The sequence below is a fragment of the Phaethon aethereus genome (genome assembly GCF_964289735.1).
Source record: "Phaethon aethereus genome assembly, chromosome: 25".
NCBI lineage: Eukaryota > Metazoa > Chordata > Aves > Phaethontiformes > Phaethontidae > Phaethon > Phaethon aethereus.
The window spans coordinates 1762054-1783665 of NC_138601.1; the positions used below are offsets into that span (position 1 = coordinate 1762054).

General features: G+C 40.2%; 1 protein-coding gene across 1 annotated transcript in view; it reads right to left on the minus strand.

Moving 5' to 3' along the window:
* The window catches only part of NSF (N-ethylmaleimide sensitive factor, vesicle fusing ATPase), a gene marked incomplete at both ends in the record, with an annotated part of 66469 nt that overhangs the window by 15645 nt on the left and 29212 nt on the right, over positions 1-21612 (minus strand). The window contains 9 exons of the mRNA XM_082010459.1: positions 720-799; positions 990-1056; positions 2258-2391; positions 3548-3704; positions 4333-4428; positions 8863-9050; positions 13709-13783; positions 14395-14560; positions 16451-16650. Coding sequence (XP_081866585.1) covers positions 720-799; positions 990-1056; positions 2258-2391; positions 3548-3704; positions 4333-4428; positions 8863-9050; positions 13709-13783; positions 14395-14560; positions 16451-16650 — 1163 coding nt within the window. The remainder of the gene's footprint in view (positions 1-719; positions 800-989; positions 1057-2257; positions 2392-3547; positions 3705-4332; positions 4429-8862; positions 9051-13708; positions 13784-14394; positions 14561-16450; positions 16651-21612) is intronic.

The window sequence follows — 21612 nt, forward strand, 5'->3', positions numbered from 1 at the left end:
TCTGCTTTTTCCTGACACCAACTTTCAAGGTATTCCTGCTAGTATGTTATTTATTCATGCAGATACTTTCACACACACACAGCGGAATTCTGGTGAACGACAGGAAAAATGCCAAACAAAAATGAAGAGTCCCTGCCTGTTTGTATCATTCAATGCAAGCTTCAGAAACATTATCACTTGTGATGTACTTAAATCTCATCAAGCCAGAAAGTGCAAATAGACAGGGTCGGCAGTGTAAGATCTTAAGCTTTCCTCACCCATTGTAATTAACACCTGATAATTTCAAGTTAAGAGCAAATTAAAATCCTGACAACCACAATCATACATTACTTAGAAATTGATTTTTAAATAAGGAGGGAACATGTGGTTGAGCCAGGGATTGATTTGGACTAAAGAGTTCCTTAGTTACTCAGAAAGCAGACTTTGCATGTTTAAGTTTTACATGGTGAAGGTTAAACTTGTTTCCTTAGGCAGTATTTCTAGGGCTAACTGCAGAAGGTTCAGCCTTAAGTAATTAGATAATTAAAGTTGAATCCTTTGTGGTTATCCTAGAAATGTCTAACCGAATGAACAGCAGCAGGCTAGGATTAACTTGACTGAATCAGAGACAATAGCACTAATACCACTGGCAGCACAGCAGCTATCAGCAAGACACAAAGCTCTCCACTGTCAAAATTATTGCAGGAATAGAGCATCCTGTCCCTCAATTACTTTCTTACCTGAGGAGGGGCCTTCTTTAGCAGTACAAGAAGGGCTTGCAACACCAGATTAGAGAACCGTGGTCCAATTGGGACATAATCTGAAATGAAAAAATGCATTTTAATGCCCACTAAGCAGATGCACATTTAAGCCACTTTACTGTATCAAAAATAGTTCAAGGCTCCCAAGGTAAATGGTTCCAGATTATTTCCAGCTAGCAATATTTCAATACTGCAAATATGTCAATATTTCTGCAGACAACATATCTCTCTCTCATCATCCTAACTCACCTAGAAGTCTCTCAATGTCGTCCACAACAACACAGCTAAGTTGGGACTTGTACGCATCATCAAAGATCTAAAAAACAGCAAAATTACTCATTGTTAAATCTCAGCAGCAAAACTAAAATAGTCATGATAGGACCTGTTGACATGTTTTTAGCTAAACACAGCAGTATTTAGAGGAATAAACAGAGAATGAAAAAGATAAGTACCAAGACACTAGACTCTACCTGCACTTAATAAAACACTGCCATCTCAACAAATTCAGAGCTCAGTTTTGTTCATTTACCCCATACACTTTGAAAAAAAGCCAACTGTCCTGTTTAACTATAAGCAATGGACAAAATAGAGCACCATTCCTCTCTTTTTTGGAGCTGGGGTAATACTGATAATATAACAATACACACACTAATCTCCCACAGTTGTAAAGCAAGCGTGAAGCTTTTCTACCCAGGCTGGATATTGGTTACTTTTCTTAACAGCACACTGCAGGGAGAACAGAGCTGCTCAGGTATGGATCGAGCCTCTACACCACCCTTTATAGAGCAGCAAACCAGTGTCCTGTAAAGCTTTCGATCTGTAGCACTACAGACATCAGCAGTACTGCAGGCCTACTTCCAGCATACGCCAATTCAAGTGACATCCAAAAGGCTCCTGTTTGAATCTAAATTACAAGCTGGGCTTCTAGCTATGCGCACATTGGTTCTCTTCGAAACTATGCAATCCTGCAACAAACTGATCTTACAGTAACACTTCACTTACATTCAGGTAGAATAGTAAGTGCTGGCTTGCTTCAGTAAATGAAACCTCCTTCCTTCCACCTGGCTACTTGAAATGATTTAAGATGTTCAACTTGTTTGCATTCCTCCTGCTCCCCAAGTTGTTAAAACCCTTTTTTAACTAAACGTTGCCACCTCAAAACTGTTCCTAGTTTTGTTCAGGCAGGTTCTATTCTTTCTGAGTACAACTCTAAGTCCTTCCTGTCTTCATCTTTGCAGAGAGCGCTCCAGACTTGCTCATCGTAGATCGGGTATTTTGTTTCACCGTTAGTCATGATTACACATCAGACCCGATTGGGCCAGAGTCTTGAAATTTTCCCTGAGTCACTTAGTGTCAGTGCCACAAAAATACTCGTTCAACTTTAAAAATAAATACATGTACAGGAATTTAGGATCTACAGAAAGCAGAAAACAATCACAAGGGTAATTCACTTTTCCATCCACTAGAGAACACAGAATTGGATTGTAATCAGGCAAAAGAGTAGGATGCATAAGTACCTTCTTCATAGCTTGACACTTGGCAGTTTCAGAAAATCCAATCATCTTATCGGGAGAACAGATCTTGATAAAGGGAAAGTTGGACTCTTCTGCTATTTTTGCTGCTAACGCAGTCTTCCCACTGTGGGGGGGACCTGGAACAAAGGACAAACGTAATGGAAAGAAAAGAGAGAAAAGGGAGAAAACAAGTCTGGTAAGGCTCAGCATGGATGATATTTTAAGCACATTTATAATCTCATCCACAGGTCTCTGCATTTTGAAGTGACCTTTTCTTCTTCTTGCAGAAGGAAGACACTAACTCCTAGGGCAATCCAATCCTCCAGAGGAAGGAAATTAACGCAACTATTTGAGTGTGTCCAGACTGATTTGCCATGAAACAAAGAGGATGTTACATCTTTTGTAGGACTGGCCACTGCACCAAAATGAACACGAGTTTGTATTTTGGAGAATCTTCTTGAACTATGTTTATATCCCTTCTAAATAAGACTTCTGCAGGTACTGCAGCAAAAAAGTCAACAGCATGAATGCCAGGTAAATATCGACAAAGACAATTTGTTTTGCCTGAATCACACCAGAACAATTCAAACAGAGATCAAAGACAACTCTTAATCTATATACCCAATAAAAATCAATTTGGAGCACAAGAAGATATTGAATACAAGCGATATGTTGGTCACAAGCACACAGAATTATTCAGGGGATCTATTCAAGATTAATTTCAAAGCAAGAGATTGCTAAGCAATAGTGGTAATCCACATTTTTTTGACTTCAGGAAAAGAAAGAAGGAAGCACTAAATAACAAATTCTCCTCTAATATCTGTAATGTAGATAGTGGAACTAGTTTCCTAGACTCTTCATAGTCAGTAACCGTCTAGAAAGAGGCAAATCCACCCCTGTCTAACAGCAGACGCCTAAATGTGGCCAGATGAACTGTCATTTGAACTCAGTTAATTACAATGATGAGCCCTCCAGTGACTTTAAAGAGTAATTTAGACAACTAACTCAGCTAGAGATGTTTGCACTGTAAAACATCCACCTTTAGGTTATTAACTGGGTACATTCACTTCTCTGTTGTTTCAAGAACAATATTTCTCTCAGGCTGAGAAGCCAGTTTTACTATCTAAAGAAATCTCACCCAAGATAACTGAAAGGGACCAATTCTCTTTTTCCTCCCATGCATTTCTTTTACATTGCAGTTGCAGGATATAACAGATCACCACCTGGGCAATGGTAAGAAGAGTCTGCAGTAGCTGCTTGGGTTTTAAAAATGTATTTTTTTCTTAAATTTACCTTCTAGAAGAACGCTAACCAGAGGAGTACGGTCACTGTTCTTAGTTTGTTGAACAAGCAGCTCCCCATCATCCAATACCCTTGTTACCGGATCACCCCACTTAATAATACCATTCATGATGTAGCTTGCATAGTCCTCCTGGTTGGTTCCAAATGCCTGTATTATGAGATGAAACATTTATTTTACCAAATTTTGCATCAGAAAAACATGAAACAATTAAACATCACCAAAGTGATCAGGACCAAGACTCTGGAAGATGCTTAAGTGAGACAGTCAGTACTGGAAGACCCACTGGTGACACATTTCAGCCCAAAGGGCTGAACATTGTTGGGGACCATGCACATTTAGAAACACCTTTTCCTATATCCTCAGAACAAATTCTAATCAGTTCAAGTTGCCAATGTGTTCTGAATCCACACCATTTAAAGACAATTCTTAAAAATGAGGATTAAGCTTTCTATTACAGTCTATATTAAAGCTGTCATCCACTAACTAAAGTAGCCTAGAAGGGACAGTGCACATAAAACAAGGAGAAGAAATTCCAGGTTACTCTTTTTATTTGTCCTATCCATTTTTATGATTCTTGCATGCAACAAAAGCTACAAAACAGACCCTTGGCACTGCAGGCAGAATGAGGCTCCCTACTTTCATTCCTACAACACAGGACACAATACCTCAGCCCATGGTGCACCACTGCATGCCTGATCCCAGAAGGAAGTTGCTAATTCACGTCATTAACTGCATTGGGTGACTCTATTACAGAAGCCATATAGTGCCTACTTACCGGTTTGATATCATTCTCCAAAGATGCAAAGAAGTCTCCTCTTGTCACACGCAGGCTCTCTGCCTTCTCCATATCCACTTCCACTTTGTTGCTGGCCTAATAAAGGCAATAAAAGACACTGCAATACAGCAGTACCTCACACCTTATCAACTTCCATCCACGCACCCAACCCTACAGTTGGTCTGCATCAGTAAGAAAAATGCTTCTTAACAAGACATTTGTCAGACATATGCTGGATACCACTGGAGCAATCATCATCTTCACAGAGCCACATCCATACACCAGCCCCACAAAGTCATTAACACTTGTTCCACTCCACTGGGTGGAAAGCTGAAGTGAAGAGTACGGCCATGATCCCATGTTTCAGAGAAGCCACCCCAGCTAAGAGCAGGATGGAAGCTCTACACCATCCTTGATGCTGCTGTGCCAGCTTGACTGCGTAAACCAAGTGTCAGTGAGGCTCAGACTGGTGCCCAGTGTGTGATTCATCTCACCTACATTTAAATTATTGGAGTTATGTAGGTTCCCGTTAGAGTAGGGAACTACTCTTCCCATTTAGAGGCTGTAGAAAAAATTCTTCATTATGCTTTCTGGGTGCTGGATGGGAAGGGATGAAGCCTCCTTCATTGTGTGACTTTTTTAATAAATACAAATTAAAGTTTGGTTTAACTCAACTCTGAATTTCCCCACTCTCATCTTTGGCAACTGAATCAAAAATAAGAACATTCACACAGCTCTATTTCAGGAGGTTTTAGTTTTCTATTCAAACCACGCACTTTCCTCTTCTCACAAGAAAGTCTTTAAGGGGACTGGTAAATACTAGATTTCTTTCTGCTTTGTTTTTATTTGTTTCAGTTCAACCAAAATCAGAAATCTTCCCAAGGTAGTGTTATCGGTATTACTCGGAATATGTAAGCTGTAGTTAGCTCAGCTCATACTGGACTCCTTTCTAAATGAAAAACATCACCTTTTCCCCTTCTGCCATTCCCAAACCATCCAGCAACATTTAAAAACTAATGATGGGAAGCAAACACACAGTAGAAACAGCGCTACTGCAATCTTCTCTTGCAAATCATTTCTCAGTCACTACTAGACGTACCACTAGGAGGTGGCCCAAAGGTGCTCACAAGAGAGCCAGAAGAAGTTTTTAGTTCTTGAAAACAACTTGTGAGTAGCCTTTAAAGCTGGGGATTTTATTCAGATGTCTGTAGACTTTAAAGCCAGCTGTAGCTGTAGCCAGATGTATGGCTGCAGCTCCGCAATAATGAGCAGCTCCATCTACTAGGATTATTTGTAGATCTGCAAGTATATTGATTGCCTTGGGCAATAATCAGGAATTAAATGGATTTTAAGCAACTTTTCCACTCAACGGCATACAAACACTGGCTATTACATATTAATCCTACGGGTGCAGTCTGCTGAGGATCCTGAGTGGAGTTAGAGATATCAGAAAAAGGATTAGTCACAAGAGGGGGCAGAAGTTGATCTGTGAAAAGCAATTCATCTAACTGTTCAGTGATAAGGCAGAAACCTATTTTTCAGCAGCACAGAGATGAGGCAAAAGATCTTCATTCTTTTCCACCAAAGTGCAGCCTTGAAAGGCTTTTGATAATTTCTGAATTTTCCAATTATACCATAACACATTTCTCCAGATTCCAAAACAAGTATAATTTTCATTGAAAGTTACCCAAGTCTTACAACACCGCCTGCTTCTGCTTGAGAGTATAATGACCCTAAATGATCTGACAGCTCAGGAGGTAAAAATGTGGGATTTCAAGGGGTTTCTTGGAAGGCATAGCAACCTCTATCACCTTTGCCTAAGACAAAGGTGATGGACAAGTCAAGTAACTTCGACTCTCAAAGACATCCTCTTCTGACTGGGATGACCTACAAGAACAAGGAGTGCACTTGAGCAGGGGAAGGAAAAAGTAATAATCAAAATAATCACATCATGCTTGTCTTGTTGAGTAGCACATGCAGCCTCTAAACTGCAACCTCAGGAACCCAGACTGGCCAATAACACTGTGCCAAACAAACAACTATAACCAGAGGATGGCTGAAATGATAGAGTCCCTTCTCACAAAAACGCCCACCGAGCAGAAATACAGGATGCGAAATATATCAAACTAGTGGATCTTTAGTACAGGTTGATCATTTCTGCTTTACAGAGGGAAGTGAAGATACTTGAAACACTACTAATATATTCCTGAAGTTGTTTGTACACTTAAACAGGGGGGGTTCTTTCTTTCCTAGCCTTTAATGAGTTATACATTTTAATTTTTAATACACACTTTGAGAGATTATCAGAAGAGATTAAATGATTCAGAAGAAAAATGCCCCTTGATTTTCAATTTCTGCTCTTGCTTCCTGTAGGTGCTTCTGAAAACTAGGTCAGGCCTATGATGTATATTTTAAAGTTTGCAGTACTTGTACGAGAGAATAAAATACCTTAGCGCATCACTTGGCTGAAGACATCTTCAGAATAAACAATAAGATTATCCAAAAATACTAGGTCAAAGTGTTTGAAAAGAAAAACAAACCCTGGCCACTTCACATCTGGAATATTCATACATATATTATTAAGATGTTAATCACATACCAACCTAAAGGGTGGGACTGCTCTTTTACATTTATGCATTGCCATTTTCTCTTCTCCCACTGTGATGTTTTGGTACAACAGGTCAAATCACTAATGGTCCCCCAAACTCACCCAAAACTCAAGCATTGAAAAAACATGAACTATAAGCAAAATTAATTAAGGAAAATGTTTTGCCTGAGAAGGGATGAAAATACCTCCAGCAGTGCTGATTTATTTTTGAGACAGAACACAAGAAAATTAGAAACTGTTGATGTTTGTGGTATTTTGCTATAGGAAACAATTAAAAACTTTTCAAGTGTCATGGCTATACAAGAAAAATTAGCAGAAAGATACATTTTTCCTTTAGAAAGAGTGCTCCCAAGGGAAACAAAAGTCTAAGCAACCAAATGATTTCCCTCGCTTAAAGGAAAGCATAATTTACTTTCCTCGTATTCGAGGATGAACAGACTTTTTACTTAAAAATATACCAGTGCTGTGGAATTAATGTTAAAGGCTTCTCTCCACAGTAATTCACACCAGTTCTTGGCCACTAGATGAGAGCCACTAGAGGAAAAAGGCTGTGCCTTTCAGCCTCCTTCTTCACGAACTAATCATCTCATATTTCAACACCATCGAATACTGTGTTTTGCATCTGGATTAATATAACCTGACATTTCATGGTCCTTAATTCCTTTCTGGTTAAAGATACACTGACCTCCCATAGTCAGCAAACATTGGGAAAGCAAGGCAGTGTTCCCCTAGAATGGAGGGAGCTGAGAACATTACAAGTCTCTATGCACACTGAGATAACCATCAAGCAAGTTCTTACTTGAAATGGAAGACATTGTGCAAGACCCTTCTGAATTTGACCAAGATTTTAGTGACATCTTTGAGCAAAGATTCCCTCCACTGCTTAAATACTCCTCAGACAATGCACATCATCTTTACTTTGCTTTGAGCATGGCCCTGCCGGTATCATTTGCTGTTCTCTGGGGTTTTGTGCTACGAAAGAGTAAACAGTCACTCACCATTCACTGATTCCAGTCAACTCATGATTTCACATACTTTTCATAACTCTCCACCAGATTTTTTTCAGGCTGTAACCATTCTTTCAATGAAAACCCTCCTATATCTCTGACCTTCCCTGCTGCTTATCCATACCCTAGTTCTACCATAACCTTGTCAAGGTGGGTGTCCCAGGACTGCACAGACTCAAATATACCAGGGATTTTATCTATGACATAATCACAGCTTTACATTTGCTCCATATACCTCTCCTAGTAAATTCTAATGTTGCATTTGCTTTTTGCACTGATAAGAACTGAGTTCATATTTCAAGATCATTATAACTGCAAGAACTTGACCCCCAGTAATGGTCAGGTCAGTCCCTATCACTGCCTATACCTTTTGGAATTTTCTCTCCGAAGTGTACACTTAAATTCACTGACTACATTTTTAGCATTTGCATTATTTCAAATGCCTTCTGTAGTTTTCCATAGGTGGCCTTCATCTTTATGACCACAAAACAGCTATGAGCTTGTAACCTCGCTTCCCCCTCACCCTTTACAGATCATTTATGAATATATTGAGCAGCACAGGCTCCAGCAGAGATCCCTCCCATACGACTGGCTGGTCTTACTTCCATCTCTTGTCTCCTTGGTCCAATCCAGAAACTGAGCTCAAGACTTTCCTTTCAGTTTTTATCAAAATACACTGGCAAACAATCACCTTCCATTCCCAGGGAGCTATGCAAGAGCTACTTGGTGGTCAGGAGACGAAAGAGGTACTTCAGAACCATGTAAAAGCACAGTGAAAAAGTGGTGTCCATATGAATTTCATCTCCTAAGGTATGCTGAGATGCCATTACCCAGTTGGAAATAAACATTCAAAAAAAGACTCCAAACATAATTATTTTCCCTTTTTTTGCCCCCATGAGAGATGATAGGACTGACCTTTATGTGTCTGTTCATAGCAGTAGACTGAGCAGCTCGAACTAAACCTTCTAATTCAGCACCACTGAAGTTTTTAGTCTCAACTGCCAGTTCTGTAATGTCCACATCTTCAGCCAGCAGCTGGTGTTCCCGCATCCGTACTGTGTGGATATGAAGAATCTGAAATCGACCCTTCTCGTCCGGCAAGCCTGCGATTTTAAACAGAACACATGTCAATCGGTGCCTCGGCAAACTGCAGCAAAGCCTTTCCCTCTCCTCAACGGTCCTACTTCCAAAGACTCTCACCATGAGCAATTAATTCTTACAAGTAGAATATTTGACAATGCTTTTTTGTTTGAGAACATTCAATTACACTAATTGTCCTTGGGAAATTGATTAGTATCACTGCCAGACTAGAGAGAAAAAGTATAAGGTTTAGTTTCTTTCCTCAGAGTTCCACCAAGTTGGTTTCTCTCACGCTTCCATACCAGGAATTCACCTTACATAAAGGCAATCTGGTCAGTCCCTTGGCACCCCTAAACCTGGTTTCCACCTTGCAATTATCATAGAATCACAGAATAGTTTGGGTTGGAAAGGAGCTTTAAAGGTCTAGTCCACACCCTGCTGCCATGGGCAGGGATATCTCTCACTAGATCAGGGTGCTCAAATTCCTGTCCAACCTGACTTTGAACACTTCCAACGCCAGGGCATCTACAATGTCTCTGGCAACCTGGTCCAGTGTCTCACAACTCTTATCATAAAACATTTCTTCCTTATATTCAATTTAAACCTGCCCTCTTTCAGTTTAAAACTGTTGCTCCTTGTCCTATCACTACAGGCCTGGTAAAGTCCCCGTCTTTCTCGTAAGCTCCCTTTAAGTACTGGAAGGCTGTAATAAGGTCTCCCCAGAGCCTTCTCTCCAGGCTGAACTGCAACTCTCTCAGCCTCTCTTCATAGGAGAGGTGTTCCATCCCCCTGACCATTTCTGTGGCCTCCTCTGGCTCCACTCTAACAGGTTCATGTCTTTCTTGTGCTAGGGACCCCCGAGCTGGACACATTGTTCCGGGGGGATCGCACAAGAGCAGAGTAGAAGTGCAGAATCATCTCCCTCAGCCAGCTGGCTACCCTTCTTTTGATGCAGTCCAGGATACGTTTGGCTTCCTAGATGGTAAGCACACATTGCCAGCTCATGTCCAGCTTTTCATCCACCAATACCTCCAAGTCCTTCTCCACAGAGCTGCTCTCAATCCCTTCACCCCCAGCCTGTACTGATGTTGGGGATTGCCCTGACACTGAGCCATTGACTGCAACTCTTTGGATACAGCCACCCTGCCAATTCCTTATCCATCTAACAGTCCATCCTTCAAACTCCTATCTCTCGAATTTATTGGCAAGAATGTTGCGGGGGACCTTATCAAAGGCCCTATAGAAGTCAAGGTAAATGACATCTGTAGCTCCTTCCTTATCCACCAATGCAGTCACTCCACCGTAGAAGGCCACTAGATTAGTCAGGCACAGTTTTCCCTTTGTGAAGTTGGCAGTGTCTAATTTCCTCCCTGTCTTCCACATGTTTCAATGTATCTTCCAGGAGGATCTGTTCCATGAACTTACGGGGCACTGGGATGCGGCTAGCTGGTCAGTAGTTCCCACAGTGCACCTTATTACTCTTTCTTAAAATGGGTGCGATATTCCCTTTTCTCCAGTCACTGTGGACTTTGCCTGACTGCCATGGCTTTTCAAATATGATTGAGAGTAGCTCAGCAACTACATCAGCCAACTCCCTCAGGACCCTGGGATGCATCCTGCCAAGTCCCATGCAGTTGTGCATGCTGACATTCCTCAGGTGGTCTCAAAACTCATCTTCCCTTATGATGAGGAGGACTTTGTTTTCCCAGTCACTGCCTTGAAGTTCAGGGACTTGACTTAAGGGATGTGGGAAGAGTGATTACCAGTGAAAACTGAGGGAAAAAAATCATTGAATACCTCAGCCTTCTCTGTGCCAGTTGCCACTAGTTCTCCTGTCTTACCTATTGAGAGAGAGAAGGGGCATGCATTTTCCTTAATCTTCTTTTTCTGGCCAATGCACCTTTAGAAGCCCTTATTATTATTCTTCGCATCCCTTGCCAAATTCAGCTCCAAATGTGCCTTAGCCTTCCTGGTCCCATCCCCACACATCCAGGCAGTATCCCTATATTCTTCGCAGGATACATGTCCCTCGTTCCACTGCCTGGGCACTTCCTGTTTACTCTTTAGTTTGACCAGGAGGTCTTTACCAAGCCATGCTGGTCTCCTGCCTTTCTTGCCCAATATCTTACATGTGGGAATCATGACCTCTTGCATGCTAAGAAAAATGTTCTTAAAGAGCTGCCAGTTCTGTTCTGCTCCTTTTTCCCTGAGGGCAGTTTCCCAGGAGTCCCATCCACCAATTACTTAATCAACTGAAAGTTCACTTTCCTAAAACTCAGGGTCTTGACTTTACTCTTCGCCTCACCCACACCATTCGCACACAATGTTCATTTTCTCCAACTGAGGTGATCATTTCCCAGCTTGCACCTTAGCTAGTCTCTTTTAAAATGCATATAATGGAAGATAGAAAAAAGGTTTTTCTTAAAAGAAAACATAACAAGTCAGTCTAGCACATCATCATCTTGGTAAAACCATGCTGCTCTTTAGCTCACCTTCCAACCTACCTTCACAGCCTTTATTACAAGGATAATTTGCACTGATTAGTATTTGTATTGAGGGTTTGTGCAGAGTCCCCAGCTTTGTTCAGTCTTCATCAGCTGATAATTTATTCTAGGGATGCCTCGCTCAGTCCCTCAAATTTATTTCATTTAATTAATTTTTGTGAACTAATGATGCAAGTACTACACCTGCAAAACAATCCATCTCACCTGTGTTTACTAGTAACACTTGCTATTAGATATTTGTTTTCAGTCAAAGACGACTGTCACTGTGGCTACACTTCTTTATCCATAAAAACACTTTCTTTCTTGAGTCTTTACTTCAATTCCTTGTAGCTGTGTTAGTTTGTAAAGACTGTATCTGGCTACAGTTTTTGCCAGTGCTAATTCTCTCTCATTACTATTCGTCAGCCTGACTTCTAATAATTCTCTATGTACTGCTACACAATTCTTCACCCAATTTTCCTTTTTTGTGTATTGTTCCAGGAACAGGCACAAGTCTCTCTCTTTTTCCTGCATTCTAACAAATGTATTAGTCTGAAGTCTCCAGCGTATTTGAAACCATCCATGCTGTCTGTGCTCCACAAGAATCTGTAATCCCAGCTAGTGCTCTGGTTGCATTTCTAGTCCTCACATCTTGCAGGAGCTACATGCGCAGTAATGCTTGATAATAAACTGTTACCAACAGCACACAAGGACAGCATTAACTCTGGAGCATCAGCTCACTGCCCGGGTTACCTCTGCCACTGCCTCAGTGGTCATCAGCTTCACTTCCTCATTCCTTCTTTTGCCTAAAATCTTTCCTTTTCAGCTATCACAAAAACTCTTTCCTGTTTCTGGCTCTTTCAAAGAGTGATGTTACCCTTTAAGGATAAGAGAAAAAAGCCCCAGTGAGCTCTTAAGATTACATTGATAGATCAGATTTCAAGAGTTTCCCTACAGTTCAGACCAGCACAGACAATTACAATTCCGCCTGCCTCTCTAGTATGATATCATATGATTTTTAGGATTATATGGACATTTTAATCTAATTTTCTGCAACTGAAAGGAAACAGACCATATTAGCACTCATGGCCTTGCCTGTTCCTTTTTTGTGACTCACTACAGTTTGAGAACTTTTTCTTTTACAATAGTCAGTGCCTAGCTCAGAGTATAGAACATGTATTTGTGACATTTGTATGTCTGTGGAAGGTTAGGGGAAAATGTTTTATGAGCTCTTCCAAACTATACATCTGAAACTGCATTTCCAATCTTCAATTTAAACATGGATCTCAACCAATTTGAGTTTTCTACTGCAAGACAGGATTATTAAGCTTTTAATCAGGCTATTCTCTGAGGATTCAAATTTTCTTCTGTGAATTGTTAACCTCAGAACTGAGCACCACAGTCTAGTCATCGTTTAGAGTCCACCATGATCTTTACTGATCAAACTTCTGGTAGCAAATACAAAGTCAGAGACTTGTTTTCTTGACTCTAAGATGATACAGGCTTAATATCTTAATAACTCCTACATTATCAGACACTCCATTATTTAATCTGCATTGGTGTCAGGCAGATGTGTACAGTTACAAAAGTCCCTTCTAAGTTACTGACAGATAGCATTCTTTCCCAGATCACTAGAATAAATGGCTAACAAAGCTCTTTGGCCCACTTTTAATTCTGTTGATGCAAGTAAGTTTGACGTGCTGATTTCAGAAGCCAATGGCCAAGAAATTGGCTAAATAGCCAATTTAACATTTGCAGTTCCTGCACTGAAAGTCACCATTCTAACTTCATGCAAATAAAGTGATCTGCACTTCCTCCAAGCCAAGAATTGCTCACACGCTGTACTTGCCTGCTCTACAAGTTCATCAATTCTGTGGTTTCCACCTAGGAATGATCTGGTGCCATTACTTGGCTCCCTTCATTCATGCAAGAGATTCAGGGTCCTGCCTGCCCGTATCTATCCACTCTGCTGGACAGAAACTGATATCAGGTCAATGGCTGTTTACACAATTATCAGTAGGTAAGCCTAAAATGGTATTTTAATTAGCTGATTAAACTTACATGTAATATTATGGAGGGAGCTGCATGAAATTTAGCACCTATGCCATCCTGGTTAATTGTTCACACCATGATACATATTTTCTTTACTATTGCAAGTACATGTGAGCTGATGTATTGTAATTTGCTAGCTTGCTTACCAATCTCCATTTTGACCTCCAGTCTCCCCGGTCTCAGCAGAGCCTCATCAATCAGGTCAGGTCTGTTGGTCATTCCTAAATTCAAAGTCAAAAACAAAATAAGCATCAGTTGAGCTTATTAAGTGGGTCTCCAACTCCTGAATACAGTCTATAGAGCTAAGAAGATACCTCTAAGAGGCTCAAGAAAACACCCATCTCCAGAAATACTGGAAAAGTCATGCCCTGAAGTAGAGTCAGGGCAATAGGGATCAAACTTGTATCTGTGACTGTATCTGCAGGGCTCCTGGCATCAGAACAACTAGACAACACAGCTAGAGAAGCTTCACTCCTTCATATGCTGATACATCCAACGCATAGAATCATAGAATCATTTTGGTTGGAGAAGACCTTTAAGATCACTGAGTCCAACCATAATAGGCATATCAATCTTTACAAGTTTTCTTAAAATATGAAACACTTGTTATCAAAAGCTAAAAGAGGAAATTGTTGAAAGCAGCAATATCAGCCAATTACAGCACCATCTCCCTTTATATCTGCTACTGACGCGTGTTCAATAGCAGTCATTCAGTTTGGATCAATCCAAACAGATTCCATACCACTAATGATAACTTAGCTGACCTGCAGTGAGCAAAATATCAGCAGTTTTCAACCAGACCCCATAACAGAGAAAGTAAGCACCATCATACCAATCACTAGGATGTTATTGAGCTGCTCTACTCCATCAATTTTAGACAGCAACTGGTTTACGACAGTATCATGGACTCCAGTGCTACCCGCCATGCTTCCTCTCTGCTTGCAGATTGCATCAATCTCATCAAAAATGATGATATGCACACCGCTGTTTGCTCCAAGCTATTGGAGAGAAAAACGTGTCAGGAATGCCACATGTCATCACTGAAAGCAATCCAAACAAAACAGTAACTTCTCAACAAGTTCAGCCATGGAGATACAGAACATTGATACCTCCAAGTGTTTTTAGTATCATGTGTTATGTATGTATCAGACCCCTTTCCAGAATAACATCTTGCCAGCCTCCAAATGGGGTGGTTGGTGGGCTTTGCCCAAACATAGGATTCCACAGCTGACATTGGTAAGAGAAGCAGTGTTTCAAGTTTTCAAGACTAGACTGAACAAGAAAAGCACAAGCCCAAAGCTGGAACAAACAGCTCACAGAAAGGGTCGCAGTACTCAGTATCTGGGAAAGCCCTCCAAAACGGAGACGGAGAACAAAGCACATCTGTGGAGTGATGCACCCAGTGTGGGAAATACCCCAGGTTGTACTGAAGTTAGTAAATATACAGCTTGCCAGAGTAGCTTTGTTCTCAGTATTTTTAAGGAGTCCATTCGTTCAGTGCCAATCAGGAACAGAACTGCTTATTTCCAGGTTCACTCAAAGGTGACGCAGTTGCAGCTGGTAAGAGAACAGGATACTTTTTGTGACTGTATTATGAAGCTTCTTCCCTTCAAATTCCACCTCTAAAACATCTTTTGTGGACAGTGGAGACCATGTTAACACTGAGTAAATGTGCTGTCACTGGCAATCTGCCCCAGACACAAGTCATTACAATACCAACCTTTTCGAGACCTTTTTAATCTCGCAACTTGTCATCAGGACCATCCCCTCCAGCCAATATAAAGTCTATTTTAACAGGTGTGTTATTGCAAAGGAAAAGAAGCTCACAGCTTTCAGTCATATTGCAACAACCAGAGAGAAGGAGATAGTTTACATCTGTACAGGTTACCATGCAAAGCTGACTTATTGATTAATAAATCTTTTGCAGAAGAAAATTAAATGATTTCAAGCGACTAGCAAAATCTGCGGTCTTGTTAGGCATAAATAAAATTAAGGGATACAATGTCCTTTGCTATTGTCTTCTGAAAAGACTTCCCTATATTGAATTGTGACTTGCCCAAAATTGTAGTTTCTTTACTAGAAAAATCTTATCAAGATTAAGTGATCCACAGCAGAGAAAAATTACCGTAAATTACCATAGCACACATGAAATAAGTATTCACACCTTCAAACTAAAGACTGGGCTTTCGATAGCCAGCTAAAGTAATAGATAAAAAAGCAAGTTTGAAAAAACAGAATCTTTATTTCCACTTCCAGGTTCAAAGATGTATACTCTCTAGTTCTGAGATGCTATTCTCATCCTTTAGTTTTCTGCTGAGAAAAATTAATGATGTATCAATTATAACACTTCAAGGATTATAATATACTAATAAGCCTGTAACCCAATAACCTGAAACCCTGAAAGCTTATTTTAAATTCATCCTATGTTACGTGCCACCTGAATTTAGTAGAAAAATCCAAATAGATTAATTATGTCTCCCCCACAAAAAAAAAAAAAGAGAAAAAAAAGAAAGCAAAATTTTTGCAATCCCATTTTTAAGCACTTTCTGAGCAGGTGACACACCACATAGACAAAGCACAGCAGGATGGGCCCTAATGTGTTACTTTAAAATAACTCTGCATGCAATTTAAACAAACTGTCCATCTTCAGCATAGCTAGCTAGAAGACCGGCTACTTTTTTAGGTTCTAAGATTTTTTTTCCAACTGACAGTGTGTGAATCTGTAGAACGCTAATATTCAGTGACTTGCAAGGAATAACTATAATCACAAGCTAAGCAATGACTCAGTCTTTTAACGCAAGTAGCAATTTTCTGATTATAAACCTCCTTTCCAGTCATTCTTTAGGCACATTCATACTGACCAAGCTATTTATCTATGTTTGCATTACCCTTCTTTGTTCTTCTTCTGCATCAGCAAACAGCTTGCGGATGTTGGCCTCAGATTCGCCCACATATTTATTGAGGATTTCTGGACCATTGACCACCTTTGGTTCTCTGGCATTCAGCATCTTGCCAATCTGTCTCGCCATAAGTGTTTTACCACAGCCTGGAGGTCCATACAAGAGAATGCCTTTCACATGCTTGCAGCCTAGAACAAGAGAGAACAAGTTTAGAAAGCAGACTTACAATGGAAACAGCAATATAGTAAAGAGGGAATTGCTGCTTAACAGGTGCTTTTGTAGGGATGTGCATTAGCCTTAGCTCTGCTCGGTGCCTTTATCAGTGAAATTCAAGCACAGAATTGTCAGACTGGATCAGAGTCGTTCCAATGAGCTGGCAACAGCCAGGAAAAATGACCCATAGAACAGCACAAATGCTCTCCCATGCATTAGGCATGCTAAGCTAATAGCTAAGGACTGAAAGCCTGAATTGTAACTTCTGGTTAGTAGTATAAAGCAGCAGAGAATAAACATGAGAATAACATATTTTTCAGTTCAACAAAACCCAAGAGTGGGTCCCAAGGATGCTGACCATCCCCAGGTAGTGAGGGGATGCAGATACTTTTTTTACATCACCATACAGCTTGAACGCCAAGCAAAGATGTCCCAGCAATTCAGGATAAGCATGTACTGCATTTGGTTCATTTCTCCCTTCTCTTTTTTGTAGGCATTGTGTAGGGATACACAATGCCTACAAAGGTAGCCTTCCTTCACACTCAACTGAGTTTAATTTTCAGATACGTAAGGAAAATGAAGCATCAGACCCTCAAAGATACTCAACTGACAGTGACCTCAAAGTGTAGACATAGATCAAACACGTTAATCTGGTTCTTGAAAGAGAAAACAAGGAATATCATGTAATAATGCCTAAATGTTAAAGCCCAATATAAGGCTAAACAAGTCCCATATAATACATCTAGTTCTGATTCCAAGTTTATAGGACAAATAACTGAGAAAACTGAAAAAGGCTTCTAAGAACCGCTAGAGCCATCAGCCCCAAAAGCTTGACTTGTAACTAGAAAGACCTGAAAAATTCTGATTTATTCAAATAACAGGACTTTGATCACTGTGCATGAGCACTGGCATTTAAATTCTCTCCTCTAGGGAAACAGAGGGTACAATGGATGCAAGTTAATGCTGGGCACGTACTAGGTAGCAACAGGCACATTTTCCTAAATGTGCAAGTAACTCCTGATAGAGGTTCCCCAGTGTGGACAAGTAAGGTTTCCCTGAAGAATTTTTAGATATACAGCTTGTGAGCCCCAGACATGTTTTATCAACTGTCTGAATATCCTTATGCCTGAATATTTTATGCTCTGCCTTACACTATGCTAAGAGAGGTCATGGTACCAGCACCTATCTATGACAAGGTTTATTTTATTCATTTAATGGGACCACCAGCATTTAGACAAGATCTAACCAGACAAAAAAAGTAACTGCATTAAGACAAAACCTGTTTCCTGGGAGCAATCTGAAGGAGCTAGTGTTGGAAAATCCTGAAATAGGAGAGCAGGATGTATGTATCAGCATGTGTATGTAATGTATCAGCATCACGTTTTAAAAACTGAGCACCAGTCTCAGGGAAAGCCTCAAAGGAGTAGAAAGCCACAGTTTCATAGCAGAAGCATCTAACTACGAAAAGAGCGAAGGAAAATAGAAGTTACCTAGAGAAGAAAAGACACAGGAGCTATATACTGCCCAATTTAAAAGATATGTACAAGACAGATTCAGGAGCAGAGCAAGTTTGGATGTTGTCTGGTCACAAGTAGTGAGGAAATATAAGAGAGAAATATATCACTTATTTTGTCTAGATCCTTGTATTTCCAGCAGATCTCCTCTCTCTATTTTCCAGTTGATATTGAAGACCAAAGAGTAAACACAAAACTACAAGTAAACAAATTTCTTTTCGACATTTAGGACACAGCAGATATTTCAGCAGTTTATTTCTTCCTACGCAATTTCAAGCCAATAAACAATATTAGTTCCTCACTATATCTCTTCATTTTGCCCATGGAAAAGAAAGACGTGCAGATAGCAAAACACTCAGACAGACGTGCAGATAGCAAAACACTCAGACTACATGGACTCAAGGTGTTCTTCTTCAAGATGTCCTTTTAGACCATCTTGGACACACACAGCGCCCACAAGTTGACAGACTCCTGCATCTACTGCCCTTCCTCTAGAGTAATAACTCATGTCACTGTCATCCTCACCAACCAGACCAGAGAGGACATCCCAAGAAAAGAAGCTTTGAGGAAGCTTTAACCACTGTAGCCTATGGGAAAAGAGGACATTTGGAATCTGCCTTGACAAAAAACTCAACTTTGAACACAAGTGTTTAATTACAGAGGTAGGGAATTCAGGAGCACCTTCTCCTTTGCTCTTGCTCCATCTCACTGCTGCACAAAACCCCCACACATGTGCTCCAGGCAAGTGAGGAATACAAGATAGCACTATATTTTAAGACAAATTTTCTTGAAACAAAACATCGGGATTTTTTTATCTAAACCCTTAGAAATCTTGAAGTCTTAATCTTTTGAGGTAAAAGGCAACACATTAGTGGAAATTGTTCCATGCTGTACATGACATTCATAATGCACTCATTCTATACCATATTCTTGCAGTTTGACTTTTTTAAGGATGCAAACCATCCAACAAGAGTCCTGTAGTGCTTAAGGTTCATATTAAAAGCAAAAAAAAAGTAGCAAACTGATGGCACAGAGTCCAGACTTAAAGGACAGGAGTTCAGTTTCTAACATCAGAAGTTTAACCATCTTGGGCACATTGAGTTATCTGTCACCCATGTGGAATTACTTCTCTTCTGGTTTCTGGCTTGTCTCAGCTACATGGTAAGTTCACCCCATGCAACAGAGTCCTCACAGCTGCACAGTCTTCACAGCAATATTCTGCCTTTAAAGAACAAGTACTTTTCTCCTTTATTAACTTACCAATACTCAACTGTGATTTCATTTACTCCCAAATATTATAGCGACAAAGAATTGATTTCCTTCTAAATAACTGCTCAATACAAAATCATTTCTGTTATCTGCATGCACTGCTCACCCTTTCAGGTTGTTCATACGCTGAAATGAAGTTTCAGAAGAACACTGCTACGAGAGGTGTCTGATCCCTGCCAAAACTCCAGAGAGCAACAGTGCTGCATTGAATAAGCACAGTTATGAAGCTGAAAAAATTTTCTGGGTTCCTCTGCAGATAAAAAAATTTACTACAAAAGTCAAGAGATCTAGCTAAGAAGAATTCGTTAGTCAACTTTCAGGCATCTAGGAGTCAAAAACATAAACAACATATATGTCAGTAAAGACAAATTCCACATAGGAACAAATGAGGCATAGATAAATTAAAAGTTAGTCCTGTCAAATCAATGTCACGAAAGGTATTGTTAACAAGTTTCACGGAGGAACATGATCACCTATGTAGCCAAACAGCACAAAGCAGGATTTCGATGATGAGTGAAGCTTTGAAGGGAAATCCCAAGCAAACTGATGCTCAGACAGCTCCACTGTGCTCAAGCAAGAGAGGCTATCGAAAGGCTGCCGGCAAGTCAGGGCACATATACACAAACAGGCCTGGGAGCATCCTGAAAGGGGCAGGAAAATTGTACTGTAGAGTATCATTTTCCTGTAGTACACCTTCAAAAAAGAAATCAGGACTCTGTAGTTGTATTTTTTTTCTAGTTTTCCTGCAATTCACAATCTCCCTCCTAGAAGGAGGTACAACTTAGTTATATCCACTGGAAGCTTCTCTTCTACAGCCCAAAGAAAACTGAACTGAAAAGCTCAAATATTCCCCTCTGCATGAACATAGCCTTAGCAAAGAGCTAACACACTGCACCTAAGTCTCATCTCCCATAGCAGGAGCATAGGGAAAGCAAAAGGCAAACTGGCAGCGTTACAGCTGGATGACCCTGGGGAAATAAGACTTTGGACAAAGTGGCTTAGAAAGCCTCCTAGGATTTTCCCCCTCTTCCTATTCAAACTTGCTTATCATGAGGAAGCATCATCTCTTATCTGATAAATATTTTTAAAAAAAAAAGGAACCGCTGAAAGGACAGGAACTGTTGCAGGAAGAATAAAGGCGGCTGGTCAAAGCTAGGCCACTGCTTCAGCTGCCTGCCCAACTCCTCAGCTGTCCTATGCCACCAGCTACTCACCCCTCGAGCAAAAATACCAGCTCTGGGACACAGCAGGATCACAGAGACAACGTATCGTCTACCAAACTTTACCAAGACAAGCTCAGCCAGTGTTGGGAAGTCCATGCTCAGCCTTTAGCAAGTAACAACACACATGCGTGTTCCCCCACATCTGAACGTCAAGGACATTACTGACCATCTGCTGCAAGCCGCTGTTGTCACTGAATGGGCAACATTGAGAGTTGGGTCTTAGTCAGGTGGAAGAACATTCCTGAAACCAAAGCAATTAGTTCCTCTTCAAATAAAATTGCCACAAGCTACGCCAGTAGAGATTTCCCTGTATAGCTATATTCACCTGGCTAAAATTAAAGTTTTAAACACAAGCAGGACTTTATTAAAATAGACAGGTGATGACAAACTATAAATGTTATGTCTCAAATCAAAGTGGGATCCTATGCACTCCACAAGAATTTTGATTAAGTTTATCTCCACTTTGCTGATTTCACCAATGCAGCCCAAATGTCAATACTATTATGAGAATCTTATAAACACAAATTATTAGCAGTGCAGACATCTCTAACTCGTTAAGTTTACCATTATGACTCCAAATCAAAGGTCAGTCCTGTAACTTGATACTTAATCATGCAATTTAATGACATACAGTTAGAGGCTGAACAGGTATGATAACAGGAACTGAAATATACCAATATGGAAAACATTCTACACAAAATACCAGGAAAAAAAATCATAAAAACTGGTAAGAATGAGAGAGTTATTAGTGTTACCAAGAGAAATCAGACACTGTTTTGAACCAGAATGTCACTTACCTAAAAACAAGATGAAATTTATTTGTTCAACTCTCACTATTCACTTTTTTTTGAAAGATCAGAAGAAATGTTTTAGTATAATAGGGATTTTCTACTTGGGAGTGTAATTCCCCTTTTAATTAAAATCAAAGCAT